The following is a 26176-nucleotide window of genomic DNA, read 5'->3' as shown; positions in this document are numbered from 1 at the left end:
CCTTTGCAGCCGACAACAGCCCTCCTCACTATCCACAACTCCACCAATCTTCGTATCATCTGCAAATTTACTGACCCACCCTTCGACTCCCTCTTCCAAGTCATTAATAAACATTACAAACAGCAGAGGACCCAGAACTGATCCCTGCGGAACTCCACTTGTAACTGGGCTCCAGGCTGAATATTTACCATCTACCACCACTCTCTGACTTCGACCGGTTAGCCAGTTCTCTATCCATCTGGCCAAACTTCCCACTATCTCATGCCTCCTGACTTTCCGCATAAGCCTACATGGGGAACCTTATCAAATGCCTTACTAAAATCCATGTATACTACATCCACTGCTCTACCCTCATCCACATACTTGGTCACCTCCTCAAAGAATTCAATAAGACTTGTAAGGCAAGACCTACCCTCACAAATCCGTGCTGGCTGTCCCTAATCAAGCAGTGTCTTTCCAGATACTCATAAATCCTATCCCTCAGTACCCTTTCCATTACTTTGCCTACCACGAAGTAAGACTAACTGGCCTGTAATTCCCGGGGTTATCCCTATTCCTTTTTTTGAACAGGGGCACAACATTCGCCACTCTCCAGTCCCCTGTTACCACCCCCGTTGACAGTGAAGACGAAAAGATCATTGCCAACAGCTCTGCAATTTCCTCTCTTGCTTCCCACATAATCCTAGGATATATCCCGTTAGGCCCGGGGGACTTGTCTATCCTCAAGTTATTCAAAATGCCCAACACATCTTCCTTCCTAACAAGTATCTCTTCTAGCTTACCAGTCTGTTTCATACTCTCCTCTTCAACAATATGGTCCCTCTCATTTGTTAATACAGTCTCAAAGGCTGTATGATCCACCCTGCTCCTTGTTCTTTACTTCTTACAGGAGGGTTTTTCTTCACTGAATCCAGTTTTCAAAGCTGATGCTCCTTATCTGTTATGGTGCGAAGGTTAGGGCTTCACCCTCTTTGGAGGGTCAGTATGGACTTGTTGGGCCAAAGGGCCTGTTTCCACACTGTACGGAATCTAATCTAATCATCACCAGGCCAAATGAGGTTCAAGAAATGGAACAGTTACAAGAACAGGTTCCAGGAATTTTTCTAATATATGTAGTGACCAGACCAATGGCTAATGGTTCACCAATTCAGAAGAAAAGTCTAATTATAAGAAATAAATCACACTTTTGTTTGAAATGAGATAATAAGACTGAATTTAAAGCCCTAATCCAGGATTATGGAATGGTTATCCAATCATTAATAATCCTGTGATAAGCAGCAATGGATAACCAAGATTTGTTTGGTTATGATCAATGTGAAATAACAGCAGCATCCTTAAGCAGATCCCAGCTATACTTAAGGTTTACACTCTGTTTGTGGAGCACAGGAAATGGTAATGTGGCTAAAGGTGCTGGAGATAGGTCAATGCTGGGCAATTGAATGAAGATAGTGTCATTGATATAATGTGGGAAAATATTTCTCATTCTTAATCTTGAGGATGACTTTATTGAAGGAGGAATGCTGAAGTCTTTATCTGAGTTAGAGTCGTGGAAGGCCCAAGTCTGTAATCCACAAGCATTGGCCTGGGAGCTAGTTTATCTTAGTTTAATTTTAGACACTGAGGCAGAGGAATTCATCATGGAACCAAACTAATTAGTTTTCTGTTTCAAGTGTAGATTTAGACACATATATTGAGCGTTATTATCTTACATTAATATTATTTTTGTTTGAAGTGAGAGATTGTGTGCACAGAGCTAACACATTTCCTGTTTCTGAGAAATTATTCTTGAGAACTTTCCAAGACTGTTCCAGTGTATCTACTGATTCAGCCATTTGGTTTACAGATTGTTCACATTGCTGAAGATTTAAATAATCAACAAATGATGAGATGTTAAAAGATTCTATAAGTTTTAACTTAGGGCAGGCTGAGGATGAATGGATACAAATGTTCTATTTGTGGTCGGTGTGTCACATTGATGAAAGTCCGTTTTGAAACGTTGTTTCTTCTTTCCATGTAAACACCATATTTTTATTATTTTGATTTTTAGACTGTGGGCTGGAAAAAAATACTGATTTCAACCAAAGAGACTGTAGAGATGGTAGCATTTTTAAATATCATGTTTACTGGAGCACATTGTGGGTTGTATATAATGTTAGATTTTTTCTGCAACACAGAGAGCAGAAATAGACACCACTGATCCAGAGGGTTCTGAACGAAAGGAAACTGCTTGATGACAATTTTCTGCTTGGCTCCTGACCAGGTGACCCTGCATTGTGTGGGGCTAGTGTGAAAGAGAATCACTAGTCTGCAAATAGGATGCACCAAAGAAAATCTCTCACCATCTCTCTCTCGTAGAGGTTACAGAAAGTCTCCGGTTTCAGGTAGCTGTCCTATACTCTCTCTGTCCTATACCTTTCTCTGCCAATCCCCGAGTGAAGGAGAAATCTGATTAAAGAATAACATTTTAAATGAACATGTAATCAGAGTAGTAAAGCAAATGCCTATGGCATGGATTGATTTTGTCTTGGGGAAATGACCTGGCAGATTCAAAAGTCCAAGGGTGGTGGAACAAGCAATGGACATAAAGAAACTGATGTTACAGGAGGAATGTTCTGGATTGTTTGCTGATTGTGCTGTGACTACATCTCAGGCCCATAGAACTACATAGGAAGAGGTGGTATATATGAAACAGTGAGATGACTGAAAAATCTGTTTATCAAAAACAGGTTTTGACACCTTAAACAAAAACAAAAAGTGAGGCTGACATATTTCATCCACCTGATTTACTAGAAATGCAAAACAAATAGAGTGAGTGTTATCCCAAACAGACTGTGCAGAAATGGGATCTGAGCCAATACCTGAGTATTATTACTTGAAAGACCAAATACTGATGAGGAAAGTGAAGTTTTAGGAAGTCCAGCAAGTTTCTGGCAAATCAAAGAGTGTCTTTCACTGAGTTGCTGTCCCTCCAGGAGCAGTTGTTGCTTGTCTCTGTGTGTCTCTGGGAATAGCCCATAGAACACATTGTGCTACGCGTTGACAAAAACAAAAACACTGAATCTCTCTTCAGACCTTCTTTGCAAAGGCATACTCCACAGGGAGGTAGATAGCAGGCTCTTTCATGACTGCCCCTCAAGGACAACATCGAGATTAGGTGAGATTCTGGGTGTGCAGCATCTGATGGGAAGAGGTTTTCTCACCATCAGCCAAGCTGTATATTGATGCATGTTTGTATGTTCTGACAATGAAACATTCTGTCAAAAAACTTTAACACTCAGAAAACTGTGCACCTGGACCGACCATCTCTTTTTTCCCCTTGAGTGCTTCAAGGATTCCAGAGCTGCACGGTGCTAGCGCTGCTGCCTCACAGCATCAAGGACCCAGGTTTGATTCCACCCTCGGGTGACCGTGTGGAGTTTGCACATTCTCCCCGTGTCTGCGTGGGTTTCCCCCGGGTGCTCCGGTTTCCTCCCACAGTCCAAAGATGTGCAGGTCAGGTGAATTGGCCATGCTAAATTGCCTCATAGTGTCAAGGGATGTGTAGGTTAGGTGCACTAGTTAGGGTAAATGTAGAGTGTTAGGGTAGGGGAAGGGGTCTGTGTGGGATACTCCTTGGAGGGTCAGTGTGGACTTGTTGGGCCAAATGGTCTGTTTCCACACTGTAGGGATTCTATGATTCTACGACTTTCGGTGCAGACCACTACCTTGATGGATTTGTGGTCAAAGGTGTTTTTCAGCACCAACATCTCGATCAGGTAAACTGTTTGTGGCTAGCTTTGTGAACACAGCTGATGTTATTACTGGAGAAGTAAGATCCCAGACTGAAACATGACTATCAGATAATTGTTTTTCTTTCAGCAGATAGATCTGGTTTCCTCCCACAGTCCAAAGCTGTGCAGGTCAGCTGGATTGGCCTGGCCAAGTTGCCCGTAGTGTCCAGGGATGTGCAGACCAGGTAGATGAGCCATGAGAAGTGTAAGGTTACAGAGATAGAGTTAGGTAGGTCTGGATGGCTTGCTCTTTGGAGGGTTAGTGTGGACTCAATGGCTGAATGTCCTGCTTCCACAGGGTAGGGATTCTATTCTATAAAGTTAGTCTTTTACTGAGAAACAAACACATGAAGCTGTAGAACTGTTTTAAACAACAAAACAGTTTATTATCAAAAAGAAATTAGAATAGATCAATTTATTGATACAAACAAATTTTAATGATTTTGAACCACACTAAAGTTCAATCTTATCCATCTATTTTAACACCATCACTTAATTATTTCCAAAAGCCAAAGATAATCTTTTCTCCATCACATCTATAACTTTAACATATCAATTTCTTTCAATTCTCAGGCTTGAGCATTTGATAGCCTTTTCATTGGAAAGACGCATAATTGAGTATAGATTTTCTCAGCTTCAAATAACTCTGGTCAGAAACGTTCACTCTAAAACACTTATAGTGAGATAAGCTATTTTCTAAACACTTCTACACTATCTCCCTTCTCTAAGAAAAATGGTTCCATGTTTCTAACCTCCTGGGAAACTGACAAAAATGTTCTAAGCAATAAGTCCCCCCACTCCCCTCCACCAAATAAAATATCTGACCTTCCTAAACTGAAAATAAGCTAATGCTCCTCATTGGGAAACATTTACAAGCAGACACTGTAAACAAAGTCCCATTATTATCCCATGGACTCCCTCAAAGACTTCAGACTTGCTCAGCTTTGAATAAGTTGCTTATCCTAGAATTTGCTAAAATTAATGGCTGAAATTTTTTTTGTTTGTTTTTAGTCATAACCCCTCAGAACACAAACAAAAATTTGGATGAAATGGGGGTGCTCTGCTTAGTAAGATGACATGAAATTGTTAAAGCAGTGGATTGTGAGAAGTTTGTTAAAGACACAGAGGATTATAGATCAGTTGGAAAGTTGGGTAGAGAAATGGTGGTTGGAATTTAATCTGGTCAGATAGGAGGTGATGCGTTCTGGGAGGTCAGATTTAAAAGCAAAATATCCAGGAAATGGCAGAACCCTTTGGAGCATTGATATACAAAGAGATCTTGAGGTACAAGGCCACAGCTTCCTGAAAGTGGCAAAACAAGTGGATGAGATGGTAAAGGCAGCAATATGGTATGCTTGCCTTTATCAGGGCATTGAGTATAAAAGTTGACAAGTCATGTTACTGCTATAGATTTAATGTTAGGCCACATTAAAGGAGAGGTTAGACAAACTTAGGTTAGTATGTAAATCAGCTCGCTGAGCTGGAAGGTTTGTTTTCAGATGTTTCGTCACCATGACTAGGTAACATCATCAGTGAGAGTCTCCAGTGAAGGACTGTGGTATGTCCCGCCTCTCGATTGATAGGTCTTGGTTTCTTACGGTGGGTGATGTCATTTCTAGTTTTTTTCAAGGGAAGGTCAATAGGATCCAAACCGATGTGTTTATTGATGGAGTTCTGGTTGGAATGCCATGCCTCACAGAATTCTCGTGTGTGTCTTTGTTTCACCTGTCCTAGGATGTGTGTGTTGTCCCTATCAAAGTGGTGTCCTTCTTTGTCTGTATGAAAAGAAACTTGTGATAGTGGGTTCTGTCGTTTGGTAGCCAGTTGGTGTTCATGTAAAGCAGGAAACTTGCCACCAGGATACATGGTGGTGGTTGATCACCCAGCTCCCATTCACCCTACGTACTGACCGGCCTACCCAGGGCAGCTTTCCTACAAGCTGGCTGTTGGCCTTCCAGTCTCCGGCCACCCCGCGTACTGACCGGCCTTGCCCTATACAGGTTTTCCTATGAGGACACTCTCAGTTGCCTGGCCCTGCCCTCCCCACCCTGCATACTGACAGGCTCCTCCCTGCCCTCTTTCCCCTAGGCCGGTCATCAATCCTTCAGCCCCCAGCCAGCCCCTGTACTGGCTGCCCCTCCCCTGACCTGCCTTCCTACAGGCACGTTATAGTCTGCCTACCCCCCAGCCACCCTGCGTACAAACAGAACCCCCCCACCCCACCAAGCCCGCTTTACCCCAGGCTGATCATTGACCCTCCAGCTCCCAGCGGCCCTACGTACTGACTAGTCCACTCTGGCCCACGCTCAAACACAATTATTTACAAAACCCACATACATTAACAGAATTCACAAAATTCTCACAATACAGTTTCCAATACCAAGTCAGAGTCCATGCCTGAAAGCAGTGAATGCACACACAGGTGTTCAGTCTCTATAGAGGCCTGGCCCATCCATAGAGAACCAGGCCCACTCACAGGAACACAGTACATTTAAAGGTGCAGTTAACTCACAGGGGTTTGGTCCACTCCAGAATGCAGCAATTGCTCACCTCCCAGCACACACACAGGTGTTCAGTCTTTACTGAGACCTAGTCATCCACACAGGGCCAGGCCTACCCACAGGGCCAGTTCATCTGGAAAGATGTATTTTCACACAAGGGTTCAGTCCAAATACCAAAAAAGTAAAAACGCATTTTAAAAAAGCAGAGTGCAAGGGCTAAGCCCTGCCACAAAATCAGGTTAACGTTTTCTCAAAGGAAAAACGTGTAAAGAGTTCTTTCTGTAACCAGCCAGTGAAACAACAGGCTCCTGAATGAGAACCGAGTTACACCTGAAACACATTGACTGTTTAAATCAGCCAGTTTAGAAATCAGTCTTCAATAAGAAGGAATACCAGTTAATAAACTGGCTATATGGTTCAGCCAGTTTAGGAATCAGGTTTCCCCCCCCCCCCCCCCAAAAAGAGCAGAAACCAATAGCAGCAGTAACACACTGTAGCCCAGCCAGTATGGAGTCAGTCTTCTAACACAAATGGAGAGTCCCTGACACTGATCCAGCTCCCTCAGAACCAGCTCTCAGCGAACAGAACCTCTGACACTCCTGGGTTTTTTTCTTTTCTTTCTTTCTTACTGTACAGGTGTGAGACACACTGGAAGATATAAGGTGACATGTCTGTTTATATCTGTCAGCCAGGGCTTCCTGATTGGACCAGGTTTAGCCCCAATTGGAGAACTCCTATTCTGAGGAAAACGAAACATGCTGGAAATCAGTGGGTCAGGCAGCATCCTTGGAGAGACAGCAAGCTCATGTTCTGAATCTGGAACACTTTTCATCCGAGTTCTGATGAAGAGTCATCTAGACTCTCAACTTCAGTTTGCTCTCTCTCCACGGATGTTGTCTGACCAGCTGTGATTTCCAGCATGTTTTGTTTTCAGTACAGATACCAACATCCATAGTAATTTGCTCCCTTATATTCTATGATGTCCATCTGGCTGCCCTCATTATAATCACTACATCCCTCTCCCTCTGAGTCCGAGGACATAGGCCGGTCCATTTTCTTGTCCTGCTTCCTGGGTGTTTTAGCACTGGGTCAGGTTCCTCCGACGCTGTGTCGAATACAGGCAGTGAGTAACACACAGGAGCTCACTTCTTGCACCTGGAGCATTTTGGGAGAAGTTCACTCTTCTTCCGGCAGCAAGGATGAATGCGGCGAGATCTGCTGTGTTCATCTCGGATTCAGAATTCTTTTCAATGCTTGACTGAGTGGGAAAACCCATGGGTTCCAACAGCCTTTCTGACTGTTCTGAGGAGCAAGACACATTTTGCTCCCGCACAGTTTATGCATTTTGTGCTTTCATATGGTCCATGTGCTTGATCAAGACTATCACATTTACCCTTTATACATCACTGGACCTGACCTCACATTCACCATGTCCCTTTCCCCATGCAGGGCCATTTCCGTGGTCCCAACACCAAGCTTTGTCCCTCTGTTTCAAACTGTCTCTTTTGCTTAGAGGAGTCTGGTGTCCGGCATTGGTGTTCTTGATAGTTTCCTCAGGATGTGGAAGATCAGATTAGATTAGATTACTTACAGTGTGGAAACAGGCCCTTCGGCCCAGCAAGTCCACACCGCCCCGCCGAAGCGCAACCCACCCATACCCCTACATTTACCCCTTACCTAACACTACAGACAATTTAGCATGGCCAATTCACCTGACCCTGCACATCTTTGGACTGTGGGAGGAAACCGGAGCACCCGGAGGAAAACCACGCAGACACGAGGAGAACGTGCAAACTCCACACAGTCAGTCGCCTGAGGCAGGAATTGAAACCGCCTCAGGCGACTAACCAAATCAGATTTAATTTGGTTAGTAACTCTGCTGGAGCTATCCCTGTATTTGCACAAAGAGTTGTCCAATAGAACCACAACGGCTCGGTATCTTGTGCAGCTGTGGGCTGTTTCTGCAAAGCCACGGGTATCATTCTCTAAATGTCAAAGTTAACACTGTTCTTTCTGCCAGGCCATTGGATGTTGGATGTATGCACAGCAATAGTGCTTATTTGGAAGCTGTCCTTATTTGTTGAATTCCGTTTGACTTTAGGAACTACTCAAATCCCTGTGGGTAAACGATGGCAGGTTATCTGTGACTGACACTTGTGGAGAATGTGTGTTGGATGAACCAACTCAATGCACATTCAACCACTGAGTGGCATCTATAATAACTAAGAACATGAAGCCCATGAAAGGACCTGAATAGTTAACATGTAACTGAATCCCGGTTTTACCCGGACATTCCTGTGGATAGGGGGGAGCTGCTGGCAGCAATGTTTGTCCTTGTGGGCTCTCTGGGCACTGCCCCACCAACACCACCATGTCTGCATCCAATTCTGGCCATTAGACATAACTTCTCACCAATATCTTCATTTTGGAGACCCCTGGATGATCCTAATGGAGTTCACCCAGTATCTGGCAGTGACCTTTGCACTTGTCAATCACTCATACTCCCCATAATGATATGTCATCATCTGCGGTGATCTGGTCTCTCTGAGTGCAAAAGGTTTCAGTTCTGGATGTGACAGTCCTTTGGTTTTCACCAGCTGGATCAATTTTGCTGGGACTGGATCTTTCTGTGGCTAAGGTCGGCTGTGCCTGGAAGTGCATCCAGAAAATTAGAAACCATTCTGTAGTTTTCCAGTATTGGTGCCACTGGTGGTGTATCCGCCAGCAGGAGGTGGCTCGGTGAATCTGCATTTGGTCCTTGGCCTCCTGGACAATGTTCCAACTTGTAGTTATGAACAGTTAGCATTAGAACCCACTGCTGAATTTGGCCTGGAACTATGGGCGGAAATGCCTTGTCCTCTTTAAGTACACCTAGCAGGGGTTTGTGGCCTGTTATTATTGTGGGCGGCACGGTGGCTCAGTGGTTAGCATGGCTGCCTTTCAGCACCAGGGTCCCAGGTTCGATTCCAGCCTTGGGTGATTAACTGTGTGGAGTTTGCACATTCTCCCGGTGGCTGCGTGGGTTTCCTCTGGGTGCTCCGGTTTCCTCCCACAGTCCAAAGATGTGCAGGTCAGGTGAATTGGCCATGCTAAATTGCCCATAGTGTTAGGTGAAGGGGTAAATGGGTATGGGTGGGTTGCACTTCGGCGGGTCAGTGTGGACTTGTTGGGTCAAAGGGCCTGTTTCCACACTGTAAGTAATCTAATCTAATCTGTAAAGGTATTGGTGGAACCTCCTGATTCCAGATATAACCACAATCCTTCCATCTCCAACTGGGCGTATTTACGCTCTGCATTAGCCAAAGTCCTGGCCTTTCCTCTCCATTCAGCTAATACCTCCCTAATGCTGTACAGTGAGGCGCCACATGTCAATACTAGATCTTGCTTGGGATCGCATTGTGCCAACACCCCAGAGGATGATAGCTCTTTCTTCATTTCCCTCAAGGCTGTGGTTTGGCTACATGACCATTTCCAAGGCTGACCCTTGATGCAAAGGTGACTGGTTGGAGGCCAGATTGTGTGTGAACTTTCCATAATAATTCACCAGCTTTAGGAAAGACCTAAGCTCTGTTATAGACATGGGAGCCAGAGCAACTTTAACCCCCCCCCACCCTCACTGTATCTTTCAATGGGTGTAACCCATGCTTGTCACTTGTGTTCCAAGTAGATCACTTGGGTGTCTGGACCATCTAAGGACGATAGCCAAGTTAGTCTTCCTTATTATTATTATGCCATCTCGATAAATGGCGACCTAGGGTAGACCTTGTAAAGCGTTCTCCATGTTTGCTGAAAAATTGCACAGGTTGATGATACCCCAAATGGCAATCTCATAAAGTGATACAAACCCTTATGGGTTTAATTAATGGCAGCATTCTTTTGTGACTCCTCATCAATCCATGACTGCAAGTAAACATGGCTCATGTCCAGCTTCTTGAAGGACTGGCCCCCTGTCAGCTTTGCGTATAAATCCGCTGGGGGATTGGGTATCTATCCTGCTGCAAAAAGCTGAATCAATTTTATTTTGAAAAGTATTTGGATGTAAAAGAAGTATTTAAACACCCTCAAAGGGAGGGGCATCTGGACCATGGGCCTTATTGCCCAGAGGGAGGGTCAGTGTCAGTGTGACACCTTCACCCTGACATGGAGCTTCCTGCAGTCTCTAATCCTGAGTCTTTCATATTAATGAGTTTCTATAACTCTCCTCTCCCTGGTCCAACCCAGTCACTTCCCCAAACATAATCCCAGTCACTTCAAAGTTAAATGTCACACAACATCAGGTTTATTTGGAAGCACTAGCTTTTGGAGCGCTGCTCCTTCATCAGGTGGTTGTGGAGAATAAGATCATAAGACGCAGAATTTATGGCAAATGTTTACAGTGTGATGTAACTGAAATGATATATTGGAAAAGACCTCGATTGTTTAAGTCTCTCATTTTTTATAACAAACATGTTGGTTTCAGTTCTTTCATATGTGAAACCCAGAACCGTTTTTCAAGTTACATTCTCAAGCGAACTTTAACAATAGGTACCATTTCAGCTCAGATAATGTATTGAAGGTGTGAGGCTAAAGTCTGTCTGTGTCCCAATGTTCAGACTGATACTATTCCTATAAAAGGGATTTACAGAATCTTATATGGATTCATGCAGTTTTTGAGCAAAATGGAATGTAATTCTGCAAGTACAAATTCACCCGACATACGTGTGTGTGTGTGTTTGAGCATGTGGGTGTGGGTGTCTGTGAGAGTGTAAAGGGGTATTGGCCTGTGAGAGGGTTTGCGCGTGAGTGTGGGGGGTGCGTATGTGTGAGTGTATGAGAGAGAGCTTGTGTATGAGAGAGTGTCTGTGTGAGTGTATGGGTCTGTAGGAGTGTGTGTGTGTGTGTATGTGTATAGTGTAATGGGGTCACCTGTAGTGTGACCTGAATCCAAGGTCCTGGTTGAGGCCATTCCCATGGGTACCGAACTTTGCTGTCAGCTTCTGCTTGGCCACTTTGTGTTGTTGTCTGTCCCCAAGTTAGCTTTGGAGGGTGATCACCCGAAGGTCCAAGGTCGAATGTCCCGGACCGCTGAAGTGTTTTCTGAGTGGGTGGGAACGCTCCTGTCTGTTGTGAACAATGGTCTGATTAAGGTTTGGTGGTTGTTTAAAGGCGAGAAGTGGAGGTGCAGGGCACTTTCAAGTATCCATCACATTCCTCCTCATCCAAACAGATCCTGTGTATGCGGAGGGCTTGTCCATGGGGGATGGCTGTTTTAATGTGTTTCGGGTGGAAGCTAGAAAAGTGTAGCAAGTAAGGTTATCCATAGGTTTGCGGTACAGTGAGGTGCTGAGTTGGCTATCCTTGCATAGTGATGCATATATCCAAGAGAGAGACAGATACTAAAGAGTAGTCCACAGTAAGTCTGATGGTGGGACGAAACTCGTTGATATCACTGTGTAGTTGTTTCAGTGACTCCTCACCATGGGTCCAGAGGGAGAAAATGTCATCAATATATCTGGTGGATAGTGTAAAGTATCGTATAGATGAGGAGGAATGTGATGAATACTTGAAAGTGCTCAAGAATGCCCTCATAAGAATATGATTCGGAGATGCCGGTGTTGGACTGGGGTGGACAAAGTTAAAAATCACACAACACCAGGTTATAGTCCAACAGGTTTAATTGGAAGCACTAGCTTTCAGAGGGACGCTCCTTCATCAGGTGATAATGGAGGGCTCAATCCTAACTCAGAATTTATAGCAAAAATTTGCAGTGTGATGTAACTGAAATTGTACATTGAAAAATTGATTGTCTGTTAAGCCTTTCATCTGTTAGAATACAGTGATAGTTTCACTTCTTTCATGTGTAAATCACAAAACCTTTTTTTTAAAAAGTTGCATTCTCGGGTTAGCTGTTAACAATGGCATTAGCTAGACAATATGTTGAAGGTGTTAGCCCCCTGTGTTCTCTGTCTATGACCTGATGTTTAGATTGATTATAATCAAGAAAAAGTGAGATAATGGAGATTTACATAAATTCATGCAGTTTTTGAGCAAAGTACAATGTAACCCTGAAAGTACAAATTCACCCCACAAAATATATGTGTGCATGTGGGTCTTTGTCTGTCTTTGTCTATGTGTGGGTTTGGAGTTGTGAGTGTGAGAAAGTGTATGTGTGTGTGTAGTGAGTGCAGAGTGTTTAAGTCTGTGAGGGGGGGCATGTGTGAGTGTGGGAGTGTGTGTGTCTGTAAGGGTGTGTGTGGGTGTCTGTGTGCACGACTGTGTGTATGTGTGTCCGTGTGTATGTGTGTATAGGAGTGGCTGTGTGTGTGTAAGTATGTGTGTGCGTGTAGGAGTATCTGTGTGTGTGTATAGTGGAATAGTGGTCACCTGGAATGTGACATGAACCCAAGGTCCCGGTCGAGGCCCTCCCTATGGGTACCAAACTTAGCTATCAGCCTCTGCTCGGCCACTTTTCTCTGCTGAAGAAGGGCTTATGCCCGAAACGTCGATTCTCCTGTTCCCTGGATGCTGCCTGACCTGCTGCGCTGTTCCAGCAACACATTTTCAGCTCTGATCGCCAGCATCTGCAGACCTCACTTTCTCCACTTTTCTCTGCTGCCTGTCCCGAAGTCCACCTTGGAGGATGGTCACCCGAAGGTCCGAGGCTGAATGTCCTGGACCACTGAAGTGTTCCTCAACTGGGAGGGAACCCTCCTGTCTGTTGATTGTTGTGAGGTGCCCATTCATCCGTTGTCGTAGCCTTTGCTCGGTTTCCCCAATGTACCATGCCTCCGGGCATCCTTGCCTGCAACGTATAAGATAGACAATGTTGGCTGAGTCACATGAGTACGTGCCATGTACAAGGTGGGAGGTGTCCCCATGTGTAATGGTGGTATCTGTGTCCACACTCTGACACGTCTTGCAGCACCCACTGTGACAGGGTTGTACGCAGTTGTCCTGAGAGCTGGGCAGCTTGCTACGAACAATGTTGAAACTTTATTGCTGGAACAGCACAGCAGGTCAGGCAGCATCCAGGGAACAGGAGATTCGACGTTTCGGGCACAGGCCCTTCTTCAGGAATGAGCAGAGAGTGTTCAGCAGGAGAAGATAAAAGGTAGGGAGGAGGGACTTGGAGGAGGGGCGTTGGAAATGTGATAGGTGGAAAGAGGTCAAGGTGAGGGTGATAGGTCGGAGTAGGATGGAGGTGGAGAGGTCAAGAAGAAGACTGCAGGTCAGGAAGGCGGTGCCGGGCTGGAGGGATCCGGCTGAGACAAGGTGGGGGGAGGGGGGATGAAGAAACTGGTGAAGTCCAAGTTCATCCCCTGTGGTTGGAGGGTTCCCAGTCGGAAGATAAGACGCTCCTCCTCCGACCGTCGGGTTGTTGTGGTTTGGCGGTGGATGAGTCCAATGGCCTGCATATCCTCGGTGGAGTGGGAGGATAATGATCTGTTTGAGGTTTGGCAGTCGTTTAAAGGCAAGTGGTGGAGGTGTGGGGAAGGTCTTGGTGAGGTGCTTATCCTCATTGATAATGTGTTGCAGGTCACGAAGAACATGGTGTAATTTTTCAGCCCTTGGGAAATATTGAACAACGAAGGGTACCCTGTCGGTTGCAACACGTGTCTGTCTCCTGAGGAGGTCATTACGGTTCCTTGCTGTGGCACGTCGGAACTGGCGGTCGATGAGTTGGGTATTGTACCTTGGGTTCATGTCACATTACAGGTGACCACCATTGCACTAGACATACACACAGACACTCCTACACACACACACACACACACACACTCTCACACATACACAGGCACTCCTATACACACATATACACGGACACACATATACACAGTCGTGCACACAGACACCCACACACACCCTTACAGACACATACACTCCCACACTCACACATGCCCCCCCTCACAGACTTAAACACTCTGCACTCACTACACACACACATACACTTTCTCACACTCACAACCCCAAACCCACACACACAGACAGACAAAGACCCACATGCACACATATATTTTGTGGGGTGAATTTGTACTTTCAGGGTTACATTGTACTTTGCTCAAAAACTGCATGCATTCATGTAGAACTCTGAGCTCAAAAACTGCATGAATTCATGTAAAACTCCGTTATCTCACTTTTTTTAAGATTAGAATCAATCTAAACATCTTGGCATAGACAGAGAACACAGGGGGCCAACACCTTCAACATATTGTCTAGCTATCACCATTGTTAACAGCTAACCCGAGAATGCAACTTTTTAAAAAAGGTTTGTGATTTACACATGAAAGAAGTGAAACTATCACTGTATTCCAACAGATGAAAGACTTAACAGACAAACAATTTTTCAATGGATAATTTCAGTTACATCATACTGTAAATATTTGCTATAAATTCTGTGTGTTAGGATCGAGCCCTCCACTATCACCTGATGAAGGAGCGGCACTCCGAAAGCTAGTGCTTCCAATTAAACCTGTTGGACTATAACCTGGTGTTGTGTGATTTTTAACCTCATAAGAACAGGGTACAATGCTCAACTCATTGACCGCCAGTTTCGATGTGCCACAGCGAGAAACCGTAATGACTTTCTCAGGAGACAGACACACGGGCTGCAACAGACAGACAGTGTACCCTTCGTTGTCCAGTACTTCCCGGGAGCCGAACGACTACGCCATGTTCTTCACAGCCTGCAACACATTATTGATGAGGATGAGCATCATGCCAAGACCTTCTCCACGCCTTCACCTCTCACCTTTAAACAACCACCAAACCTTAATCAGATCATGATTCGTAGCAAACTGCCCAGCCATCAGGACAACACTGTACAACCCTGCCACAGCAGCCACTACAAGACGTGTCAGAGTATCGACATGAGTAACACCATTACACACGGGGACACCACCCACCATGTACACGGCAGGGGCTCATGTGACTCAGTCAATGTTGTCTATCTCATATACTGCAGGCAAGGATGCCCTGAGGCATGGTACGTTGGTGAGACCGATCAGACGCTACGATAACGGATGATTGGACACCGCACAACACTCACCGAGCAGGAATGTCCCCTCTCAGAGACATTCGGCCTCGGACCTTCAGGTGACCATCCTCCAAGGCGGGCTTCAGGACAAGCAAAAATGCAGAGTGGCTGAGCAGAAGCTGATAGCCAAGTTTGGTGCCTATGGGAATGACCTCAACCGGGACCTTGGATTCATGTCACACTGCAGGTGACCCCACTGCACTACACAGACACACACACACACTCCTACAGACCCATACACTCACGCAGACCCTCTCTCATATGCTCACACATACACACATTCAGTCACATATGCACCCTCTCACGGACTTATACCCCATTACACACACACACACACGTATGTAGGGTGAATTTATACTTGCAGAATTACACTTTATTTTGCTCAAACACTGCATGAAATCCATATAAGATTCTGTAAATCCCTTTTATAGGAATAGTATCAGTCTGAACATTGGGACACAGACAGACTTTAGCCTCACACCTTCAATACATTATCTGAGCTGAAATGGTACCTATTGTTAAAGTTCGCTTGAGAATGTAACTTGAAAAAAAATCTTTGATTTTCATATGAAAAAACTGAAACGAACATGTTCGTTATAAAAGATGAGAGATTTGTTAGCACTGCTGCCTCACAGCGCCAGAGACCCAGGTTCAATTCCCGCCTCAGGCGGCTGTCTGTGTGGAGTTTACACATTCTCCCCGTGTCTGCGTGGGTTTCCTCCCACAGTCACAAAGATGTGCAGGTTAGGTGAATTGGCCATGGGAAATTGCCCGTAGTGTTAGGTAAGGGGTATGGGCGGGTTGGTGTGGACTTGTTGGGCCGAAGGGCCTGTTTCCACACTGTAATCTAATCGTAATAAACAATCGAGGTCTTTTCCAACATATCATTTCAGTTACATCACACTGTACACATTGGCTATAAATTCTGCGTCTTCTGATCTTATTCTCCACTATCACCTGATGAAGGAGCAGCGCTCCAAAAGCTCCTGCCGCCTGGTAAACCTGTTGGACTATAACCTGGTGTTGGGCGGTTGTTAACTTGCTCCACCCCAGTCACTTCATGCTGTCAGCAGACCGAGCTATGTCCCTGCGGCCAGGATGTGCTCACTCACCTCGGGATTGAGGCTTTAATATCTGCTGCCGGGGATCCGGCTCAATCCGCCGGCGCTCCACACTCGCCCCGACCCCGCAACCCCCCCCACCCCACACCCCCCACCCCCTACCCCACACCCCCCACCCCACGGTGACGCGACCTCGGCTCTGGGGACGGGTTGCATTTTGTGGCCGAGACAGAGGCGGACGGTGAGTGGCTGCGGGGGGAGTCTGTCCCCGGGGGTGGGGGGGAGTCTGTCCCCGGGGGTGGGGGAAGTGTCTGTCCCCGGGGGTGGGGGGGTCTGTCCCCGGGGGTCGAGGAGGGGTCTGTCCCGGGGGTGGGGAGTCTGTTCCGGGGGGGTCTGTCCCCGGGGGTCCGGGGGGGTCTGTCCCCGGGGGTCCGGGGGGGTCTGTCCCCGGGGGTGGGGGGGTCTGTCCCCGGGGGTCCGGGGGGGTCTGTCCCCGGGGGTGGGGGGGTCTGTCCCCGGGGGTCGAGGAGGGTCTGTCCCCGGGGGTCCGGGGGGGTCTGTCCCCGGGGGTCGAGGAGGGGTCTGTCCCCGGGGGTGGGGAGTCTGTCCCCGGGGGGGGTCTGTCCCCGGGGGTCCGGGGGGGTCTGTCCCCGGGGCTGGGCCGTCTCCCGCTCTCAGGCCGGTAACGGCTCGCGCTGGTCCGCCTTCTCCCGGGGACTTTGTTTATTTTCCAAATCCCAATCCCGGCGCTGGCGCTGGCCCGGGATGAAATCGGAGTCTGTTTCTCTCGGTGGCTTGAAGCGTTCTCTGGAGTTTTCCCACGGGAATAGCTCTCCCTGGAATCTATCAAAGTGATTCCTGGAGATTCCCGGAGGATCTGACTAGATCCTGGGCAGAGGCTGCTCCTGACGGACGGCAGAAAGGAAAGAATTTGGGGAACAAAGCGGCCAACCGATGGTAATAGCTGTAATTAAAGACAGGATGGCTCCATCGTGTTCATGGCAGATAAACTCTGTGAAAAAATGAGACCAGTCTGACATATGGCAGGAAAAGACCAAAATGGAGGACCGAGCTCATGGTCTGAAGTTGTTAAATTAAATATTTGAAACATGAGAATCAGAGTAAAGGGGTAAGCAACCAGGGGATTGGAGTGGAAGAGTTTAGCAAAGCAGTCACCCTCTTTAGACATAATATCTGACACCTTCCAGATTGGACTGGAAATATATTACTCAAGAAAGTTTACTGACACATCTTTCGGGAATTCCCCCGCCCGCCCCGTGACCTGGGTCTATATCAGAATAATGTAACTCCTCCGCTATAGCTAGATGCTATATTTGCAGCTCCTCATATTTTGTTCCCGAAATCATTCCCACAAATTACGATTTATATATGAAAGAAGTGAAACTATCATGGTCATTCTAACAGATGAGAGACTTAACAAACAAGATATTTTTAATTTCAGTTACATCATACTAGACTTTTGCTATAAATTCTGCGTCTTATAATCGTGTTCTCCACAACCACCGAAAGCTAGTGTGCTTCCAAATAAACCTGTTGGACCATAACCTGGTGTTGTGTGATTTTTAACTTCCCACAAATTGGTAGCTGAAGTATCTGAGAGCATTAAGAACTCCTGGGCTCCACTCCCTGACTCTGCTGAATACATTGTATCGTTGTAGTTGCCTTTGTAACAGTGACTTTCCAATATTGGTACATTGTTTCTTGTCCAGTAGATGAGGCTGGATGTACACTACAAGCTGGACAGCATCTGGATGCTTGCTGTCCTCTCCGGCTTCCTGCTTTCGATCCCAGCATCTGCAGTATTGTTTTTGTCTCCTGAGCTGAAGTGGCTGTGCCTTTATTAAAATCCCCACAGGGTCCCCAGGTCCAATAGCTCACCAACTCTAAATTGCTACACTCTGTGCATTTATTTTCACAGGAATGAGAGGAGGCTATTCAGCCTGTCAAACTGGTTCTACTGTTCACTTATATAAGACATAGAGAACAAATGGAAGTTATTCAGCCCCACCTGTTAATTATCCTGTCCCTCCTCTGTCAGCATCACGTGTTATTTGCTTCACTCTGATCTGATATTTTGCCACCAGTTAGATACATCTACACCATTCACCATCACCACTCTGTGGTTGTGAGTTCCACAGTTTCACCATTTGAGGATGTGGACAATACTGGCAAGGGCAACATTTATTGCCCCTCCCCAATTATCCCAGCCGGTGGTGAGTTCCCTTTTTGAAGTACTCTTTTGGTAGGGGTACCCACAGCGGTGTTAGGAACGGGGTTTGGAGGTCAGGGGCTGAGTGGCTCTCTCAGAATCCAACGAGAAGAACAAAATGGAACAGATTTGAAGAGATGTTCAAGTGAAGCAAGGGTGATGTCAGCAATAACTTTACCAACCAGTTTCTTAAAATTCGTATTGATAACATCTACCCACATCTCCTTGATCAACATTTCCTGTTACTACATCAGAAACAGCAATTAGATTAATCAGCACTGTGTGCCTTTTCCTAACCCATGCCTCATTAAATCTCATTAATTAACTGAAACTATGCCAGGTTGATACTTCCCTGATTGTGGTTTTAAAAACCTTATTCACCCTGTGAAACTGACTGGCCTATCATCACTAGAATACCTTTCAGGATGTAGGTTTGCTCACTGAGCTAGAAGGATCATTTTCAGATGTTTCATCACCATACTAGATAACATCTTCAGTGAGCCTCTGGATGAATCACTGGTGGTATAGCCCACTTTCTGTTTCTGTGTTTAGGTTTCCTTGGGTTAGTGATGTCATTTCCTATGATTTCCTTTTTTTCTCAATGGGTGGTAAATGGGATCCAAGTCAATGTGTTTATTGATAGAGTTCTGGTTGGAATGCCATGCTTCTAGCAATTCTCATGTGTGTCTCTGTTTGGCTTGTCCTAGGATGGATGTGGTCTCCTTCATAATCCATATGTGAGGATACTAGTGAGAGTGGGTCATGTCATTTTGTGGCTAGTTGATGTTCATGTATCCTGGTGGCTACAATGAACACAATTTGTCAATTTCTCAGCAACAAACCCAAACAAGCAGACAAAACATGTCCAGAAACCCTAGCCACTCTCCCTTACATCAAAGACAGCTTGGAAATGACTGCCAGACTACTCAGACCCCTTGGCATCATGGTAGCCCACAAACCCACCAACACACTAAAACAGCAGCTAATGAACTTGAAAGACCCTATACAGACAACATGCAAAACTAATGTCATTTACAAAATACCGTGCAAGAACTGTAACACACACTACATTGGACACACAGGCAGAAAACTAGCCACCAGGATACATGAACATCAACCAGCCTCAAAACAACATGACCCTCTCTCACTAGTATCCTCACATACGGAGGAGGAAGGACACCATTTCGACTGGGACAACACATCCATCCTAGGACAAGCCAAACAAAGACACACACGAGAATTCCTAGAAGCATGACATTCCAACCGGAACTCTATCAACAAACACATCGAGTTAGACCCCATCTACCACTCCCTGAGAAAAGGAACAGGAAATGACATCACCACAGGAAATGACACCACTAACCCAAAGAAACCCAAACACGTAAATAGAAAGCGAACTATACCACCAGTGCTTCATTCGGAGGCTCACTGAAGATGTTTATTGAATTGAATTTATTGTCACGTGTACCGAGGCACAGAGAAAAGCTTTGTCTTGTGAGCAATACAGGCAGATCACGGAGTTAAATAGCAGAGATAGTAAATAATAGGTAAACAGCAACAAAAACAAAAATACAGGGACAGGCGAATGTTAGGAGTTTGAGAGTCCATTTAGTATTCTAACAACAGCAGGGTAGAAACTGTTACAAAACCGGCTGGTGTGTGTTCAGGCTTCTGTACCTTCTCCCCGATGGTAGAGGTTGTAGAAAAACATTGCCAGGGTGGGATGGATCTTTGAGAATGCTGGCAGCCTTTCCTTGACAGCGGGCCTGGTAGATGGATTCTATAGATGGGAGGTTGGCCTTTGTGATTGTCCGGGCCGAGTTCACCACTCTCTGTAACAGTCCCCGATCTTGAATGGTACAGTTGTCATACCAGGTAGTGATACATCCAGACAGAATGCTCTCGATGATGCACCTATAAAAGTTGGAAAGGGGATTCGACCATCATGTCATATTTCCTCAGCTGCCTGAGGGAGAAGAGACATTGTTGGGCCTTTGTAACCAGTACGTCCACATAAAGAATCCAAGAAAGCTTGGTGTTGATAACTATTCCCAGGGGCTTGACACGCTCCACTCGGTCCACCTCTGTGCAGTTAATGTGTAGGGGGCATGAGTAACATCCCGCCAAAAGTCAATAATGAGTTCCTTGGTTTTGCCACCATGGAGAGCTAGATTGTTCTCAGTGCACCATTTTTCCAGGTCTTCCACCTCCCATCTGTAGTCCGTTTCATTGCCATCTGAGATTTGACTGATTATAATAGTGTCATTAGCGAACTCGTAAATGGCATTGTAAATGGTATTTGACGACGCAGTCATGAGTATACAGGGCTGAGTACGCACCCCTGTGGGGGCTCCATTGTTGAGTGTTATAGTGAGGATGAAATATTGTCCCCAATCTTCACTGATTGTGGTCTGTGGGTCAGGAAACTGAGGATCCAGTTGCAGAGAGTGGGGCTTAGTCTGAGATCACAAAGTTTAATAATCAGTCTCGAGGGGATAATAATGTTGAAGGCTGAGCTGAAGTCAATGAGTAGGATTCTTACATAGCTTTTCTTGGTGTCAAGATGTTCTAGGGAGGAGTGAAGGGCAAGTGATATAACATCTGACATGGATCTGTTGGTCCGATAGGCAAATTGGAGTGGGTCAAGAGTAGTGGGGAGGCTGGAGTTGATTAATGCCATGACCAGCCTTTCAAAGCACTTCATGACCACTGAAGTTAGGGTCACTGGGCGGTAGTCATTGAGACAGGCTGCATGAGCCTTCTTAGGCACAGGTATGATGTTGGCCCTCTTGAAACAGGCAGGGAGAGTGGCCTGCTGCAGGGAGAGGTTGGAGATGTCCAGGAAGACCTCTGCCAGTTGATCTGCACATGCTCTGAGTGCACGGCCTGGTACTCCATCTGGTCCCATTGCTTTCCTTGGATTCACACAAAGGAAAACTGATCTGACTCTGATACAGTGACTGCTGGGGTAGGTTCATCAGGACTCGTTGGAATAGATGTTATCTCTCCGCCGAAATTCTCCTCAACGCAAGCATAGAAGGGGTTGTGACAACTTGGGAGGGATGTGTCATTGTCTGCTATCTTGCACTGTCTCTTTTTAGAACCTTGTGATGTCATTCAGTCCTTGCTATAGTTGCCAGGTATCTGTCTGGTTACCCAGTACGGTGACAAAATGTCTGAAAACTAACCTTGTAGCTCAGCGAGCAAACCTACATCCAGAACCTCAATCTGAGCTACAAATCTTCTCAAAACTCACTACTATCCTTTCAGCTTTTCCTGAATAAAGGAACTAAGTTTGCAGATGACACAAAGATATGTGAAGGGACTGGTAGTGTTGAGGAAGAGGCAGAAGGACTTGGACAGGTTAGGAGAGTGAGTAAAGAAATGTCCAATGGAATAAATGTGGGAATGTGAGGTTATTGTAGAGACATATACTGTCCAGTAAATCTGAAATACAAAGGGACTTAGGAGTCCTGTTTTAGGATTCTCTTAAAATTAACATGCAGGTTCAATTGACAGTTAAGAAAGAAAATGTAATGCTCATATTCATTTCAAGAAGACTAGAATACAAGAGCATGGATGCACTGCTGAGGCTGGATAAGACTCTGGTCAGACCACATTTGGAACATTGTGAGTAGTTTTGGACCCTGTATCTGAGAAAGGATGGAGCTTAGAAATATGAAGGGGGTGAGGGGAATCTGCTCCCATTCTCCTAAACTCCAGTGAGGAGAGTTCCAATCTGCTTAGCCTTTCCTCATAAGACAATCCCTCCGTACCAGGGATCGTCCTAATGAACCTTCTCTGAACTGTCCCCAATGAAATATCTTTCCTTAAATAAGGGGACGAAACCTGCTCACAGTATTCCAGATGTGGTCTCACCAGCACCTTGTGCAGTTTCACTAAGACTTCCCTACACTTGTACTCCAACCCCCTTAAAATAAAGGTCAAGATTCCATTAGCCTTCCTGATCACCTGCTGTCCCTGTGAGCGAGCTTTCTGTGTTTGTGCACAAGGTTTTGATGGAGCAGACCCCACAGCCCAGGATTAACAGGCACACTCCTGACAGTTTGCAACGACTGCTATCAACCTGCTCAGTTTAAGGACAGCATGGAATATTGGGAATCTGGGAGAAGCAGTATGAGGAGTGGGAGGGTTGCAGGCAAGGGGGAGTGGGTTTGTTTGTGCATGAAACAGGCCAGTGTGTTTGGAGGAGAATGTGATCACTCATGGGCTGGTAACTCCATGCTTCATGTCAATATGTACAGTGCCCCGCGATAGAGAGGGGGTGTGGTGGTGGGGGAGTGCCCCGCGATAGAGAGGGGGTGTGGTGGTGGGGGAGTGCCCCGCAATAGAGAGGAGTTGTGGGGGTGTGGGAGGGGACCAAGATAGAGAGGGGGTGTGGGGGTGGGGGAGTGCCCCGCGTTAGAGCGGGGGTGTGGGGGTGGGGGAGGTGACCGAGATATGGAGGGGGTGACAGAGATAGGGAGGGGGTGTAGGAGGCTGGAGGGGGTGACAGAGATAGGGAGGGGGTGTAGGAGGCTGGAGGGGGTGACAGAGGGAGGGGGTGTAGGAGGCTGGAGGGGGTGACAGAGATAGGGAGGGGGTGTAGGAGGCTGGAGGGGGTGACAGAGAGAGGGAGGGGGTGTAGGAGGCTGGAAGGGGTGACAGAAATAGGGAGGGGGTTTAGGGGCTGGAGGGGGTGACAGAGATAGGGAGGGGGTATAGGGGCTGGAGGGGGTGACAGAGATGGGGGGGTGTAGGGGCTGGAGGGGGTGACAGAGTTAGGGAGGGTGTGTAGGAACTGGAGGGGGTGACAGAGATAGGGAGGAGGTGTAGGGGCTGGAGGGGGTTATAGAGATAGGGAGGGGGTGACAGAGATAGGGAGGGGGTGACAGAGATAGGGAGGTGGTTACAGAGATAGGGAAATGGTTGCAGAGATAGGAAGGGGGTGACAGAGTTAGGGAGGTGGTGACAGAGATAGGGAGGGGGTGACTGAGATAGGGAGGGGGTGACAGATAGGGAGGGGGTGACAGAGATAGGGAGGGGGTGACTGAGATAGGGAGGGGGTGACTGAGATAGGGAGTTGGTTACAGAGATAAGGAGGAGGTGACTGAGATAGGGATGGGGTGACAGAGATAGGGAGGTGGTTACAGAGATAGGGAGGGGGTGACAGAGATAGGGAGGGGGTGTAGGAGGCTGGAGGGGGTGACAGAGATAGGGAGGGGGTGTAGGAGGCTGGAGGGGGTGACAGAGAGAGGGAGGGGGTGTAGGAGGCTGGAGGGGGTGACAGATAGGGAGGGGGTGTAGGGGCTGGAGGGGGTGACAGAGATGGGGGGGTGTAGGGGCTGGAGGGGGTGACAGAGTTAGGGAGGGTGTGTAGGAACTGGAGGGGGTGACAGAGATAGGGAGGAGGTGTAGGGCTGGAGGGGGTTATAGAGATAGAGAGGGGGTGACAGAGATAGGGAGGGGGTGTAGGGGCTGGAGGGGGTGACAGAGATAGGGAGGGGGTGACAGAGATAGGGAGGGGGTGACAGAGATAGGGAGGGGGTGACAGATAGGGAGGTGGTTACAGAGATAGGGAGGGGGTGACTGAGATAGGGAGAGCGAGACCTTTGAATGATCTGTTACACAGGATCAGAATTTAAAAGTTGAGCTATTGGTGGACTGGGAGCCACAAATCTAAACTTTGTTTCTTGGATTCACAGGTGACCATGAGGTGTCTGAGCTCCACTTTCCGTATAATGACCTTTTGTAAGAATCGGCGGATATTTCTGTCCAAATCCTTGCTGCGATATTTGAGTGTCTCTGCCCCTTGGGGCACCACAGCAGAACAGAAGGTGCCCTCCAGCAAGATTCTCAGACAGGATATATCAACATCAAAGAGCCCAACTAAACCACTGCCAGAACATGCCGATGTGGTGATCATGGGGGGTGGCAGCCTGGGATGCCACACCTTGTACCATTTGGCAAAAATGGGCATCTCCAATGTGGTGCTGCTGGAACGAGACTGGCTGACCTCTGGGACCACATGGCACACTGCTGGTAAGGGTGGTGTTGGACAGACTGACAGCTGTGGGTGGAGGGTAGCGTGGCTGTCCCAGGGAGAACTTTGCTCCAGCGAGGCCAGGCCATTCAGCACCTGGTTAGCATTTGTGTTAGTTTTGTGGATCTGTATCGTTATCCTGTCTAACACTTACATCACCCAAAAGAAACTGTTCACTCCCAGTTTTGATGTTTTCAGTTGATCCCCAAACTCGGCCACATTGTTGAGCTGGTGCTGGATGGGCGAAGGGAGCTCCAGATTCCTAATCCTGTTTGTTTGAGAAATTGCCTCCTGACGGCCCAGCTCACAGTTTACCTCAGTCCATGAACTAGTTACTTTTTATTCAGTCACTCTTTAACCTCTCATCTGGACACCCCACACCCCCATCAAAAGAAATCTTCCCACTTGTAGGAAAACAAATTGAATTTTTACAACCCTTTCACGTATTTGAACTCCCAAACCCTGGGAGCATTGCACTGTATCAGTCTGCTGCCTTCCTAAGGCAGGTATAATGTTTCTGGGTCACATTGTTGAGAATTGAGCACATGAATGTCACCCTGTCCCCCTCCTCCTCCTCCTCCTTTATATTTCTGTAGGTCTGCTGTGGCAGTTGCGACCCAGTGACACGGAGATTGAGCTGCTGAAGCACACGAGGGATGTTGTAAGTAAAGACCTGGAAGAGGAGACTGGGCTACATACAGGCTGGATTGAAAATGGTGGCCTTTTCATAGCCTCCAACAAGCAACGATTGGACGAATATAAACGCCTCATGTCAGTGAGTACCAGCATTAGGCCGGAACCGAACACATACCATCACGGGCAGGCTTTTCAATGTCAGCTTGAGATGTGTGTGAGTTAGTCTCTGGTGTGGATTTTAAAATTTTCCTCAACCAAATTATTTGAAATTGTCGGAAAGTTTGTGGTTACCAACAGGAGCAGAGTACAGGGGCCAGTGAGAGGTAATATTTTATTGCCCGTCCCTAATTGGCCCTTGAGAAGGTAGTGGTGAGCTTCTTTCTTGAATTGCTGCAGTCCATGTGCTGTGGGTTGACCCACAATGCCTTTAAAGAAGGAATTCTAGGATTTTGACCCAGTGACACTGAAGGAATGGGGATATAGAGATGTGTAATAACATCTCTGAACAGGTTTATTGCAAATGTATGCAACGAACTTGAGCCCCTCTTCACAGAATGTTCTTATTGTGGAAGGTGCCCCTTCAGATCAATGTTTACCCCATATTATTCCTTTCACACATAGCGCATGCAGGGGCATCTCCAGCTGGACCAGCGTTTATTGCCCTTGAGAAGGTGGTGGTGAGCTGCCTTCTGGAAGTACTGGGTTGTCCCACAATGCCCTTAGGGAGAGAATTCCAGGATTTTAACCCAGTGACACTGAAGGAACGGCATGATATTTCCAAGTCAGGATGGTGAGTGGCACGGAGGGGAACTTGCAGGGGGTGGTGTTCCCCTGTATCTGCTGCCCCTTGTCCTTCCAGATGGAAGTGTCCATGGGTTTGGAAGGTGCTGTGTGAGGATCTTCGGTGAATTTCTGCAGTGTG

At 46.7% G+C, this 26176-nt stretch overlaps 1 protein-coding gene across 1 annotated transcript in view; it reads left to right on the top strand.

Moving 5' to 3' along the window:
- Positions 1-16312: 16312 nt before the first annotated feature.
- Positions 16313-26176, top strand: part of sardh (sarcosine dehydrogenase) — a 229547-nt gene continuing 219683 nt past the window's right edge. Inside the window, exons 1-3 of the mRNA XM_087998130.1 lie at positions 16313-16586; positions 24281-24617; positions 25215-25393. Coding sequence (XP_087854256.1) covers positions 24287-24617; positions 25215-25393 — 510 coding nt within the window. The 5' untranslated portion in view covers positions 16313-16586; positions 24281-24286. The remainder of the gene's footprint in view (positions 16587-24280; positions 24618-25214; positions 25394-26176) is intronic.

The sequence above is a fragment of the Chiloscyllium plagiosum genome, unplaced genomic scaffold (genome assembly GCF_037043375.1).
Source record: "Chiloscyllium plagiosum isolate Xiang-an unplaced genomic scaffold, Cpla_swu_hap1 HiC_scaffold_21, whole genome shotgun sequence".
NCBI classification, from domain to species: domain Eukaryota; kingdom Metazoa; phylum Chordata; class Chondrichthyes; order Orectolobiformes; family Hemiscylliidae; genus Chiloscyllium; species Chiloscyllium plagiosum.
Note: the sequence above shows the minus strand (reverse complement) of the source record. Positions and strands in the feature narration are given on the sequence as shown.